Here is a 473-nt window from a genome sequence, read left to right on the forward strand (position 1 = left end):
GCCCGGTTACCTGAGGGAGGGTGGGCCCCGACCTCGGTGCTGGGACTCCTGGGGTCTGTGGGGGGTGAGGGAGCTGGGGAGGGAATGAAAGCCCCTTGTCCGTTGGTGCGATGGGAAACTGGTTTGTTGCGGGGGGGGGGAGAACTTCAACCCCGTTGGGCGTTTTGGGGTTGGTCTTGGTTGGATGAGGGAGCACGGACCGCTTGGAGAGGTCCCGTTCATTGAGTTGCGTGGCAGGGTAAGCCATGGCCCGTTAGGGCAGGCGGGGGAGCATATACTGGTGCTACAGATCCTGGTTGTGCTGACTGAGCTGTCGTCGTAGCTGTGCCTCCGAAGACAGAGGCAAAGGCTAAGGCACTGAAGGCCAAGAAGGCCGTCCTGAAGGGCGTCCACAGCCACAAGAAGAAGAAGATCCGCACATCGCCCACCTTCCGCAGGCCCAAGACCCTGCGACTGCGGCGACAGCCCAAGTA

At 61.9% G+C, this 473-nt stretch overlaps 1 protein-coding gene across 1 annotated transcript in view; it reads left to right on the plus strand.

The window, feature by feature from the left end:
* The window catches only part of RPL23A (ribosomal protein L23a), a 7,206-nt gene that overhangs the window by 4,826 nt on the left and 1,907 nt on the right, over positions 1-473 (plus strand). The window contains exon 2 of the mRNA XM_009326232.1: positions 311-472. Coding sequence (XP_009324507.1) covers positions 311-472 — 162 coding nt within the window. The remainder of the gene's footprint in view (positions 1-310; position 473) is intronic.

Source organism: Pygoscelis adeliae, unplaced genomic scaffold (genome assembly GCF_000699105.1).
Source record: "Pygoscelis adeliae isolate BGI_AS28 unplaced genomic scaffold, ASM69910v1 Scaffold836, whole genome shotgun sequence".
In the NCBI taxonomy this organism is placed as follows: Eukaryota; Metazoa; Chordata; class Aves; order Sphenisciformes; family Spheniscidae; genus Pygoscelis; species Pygoscelis adeliae.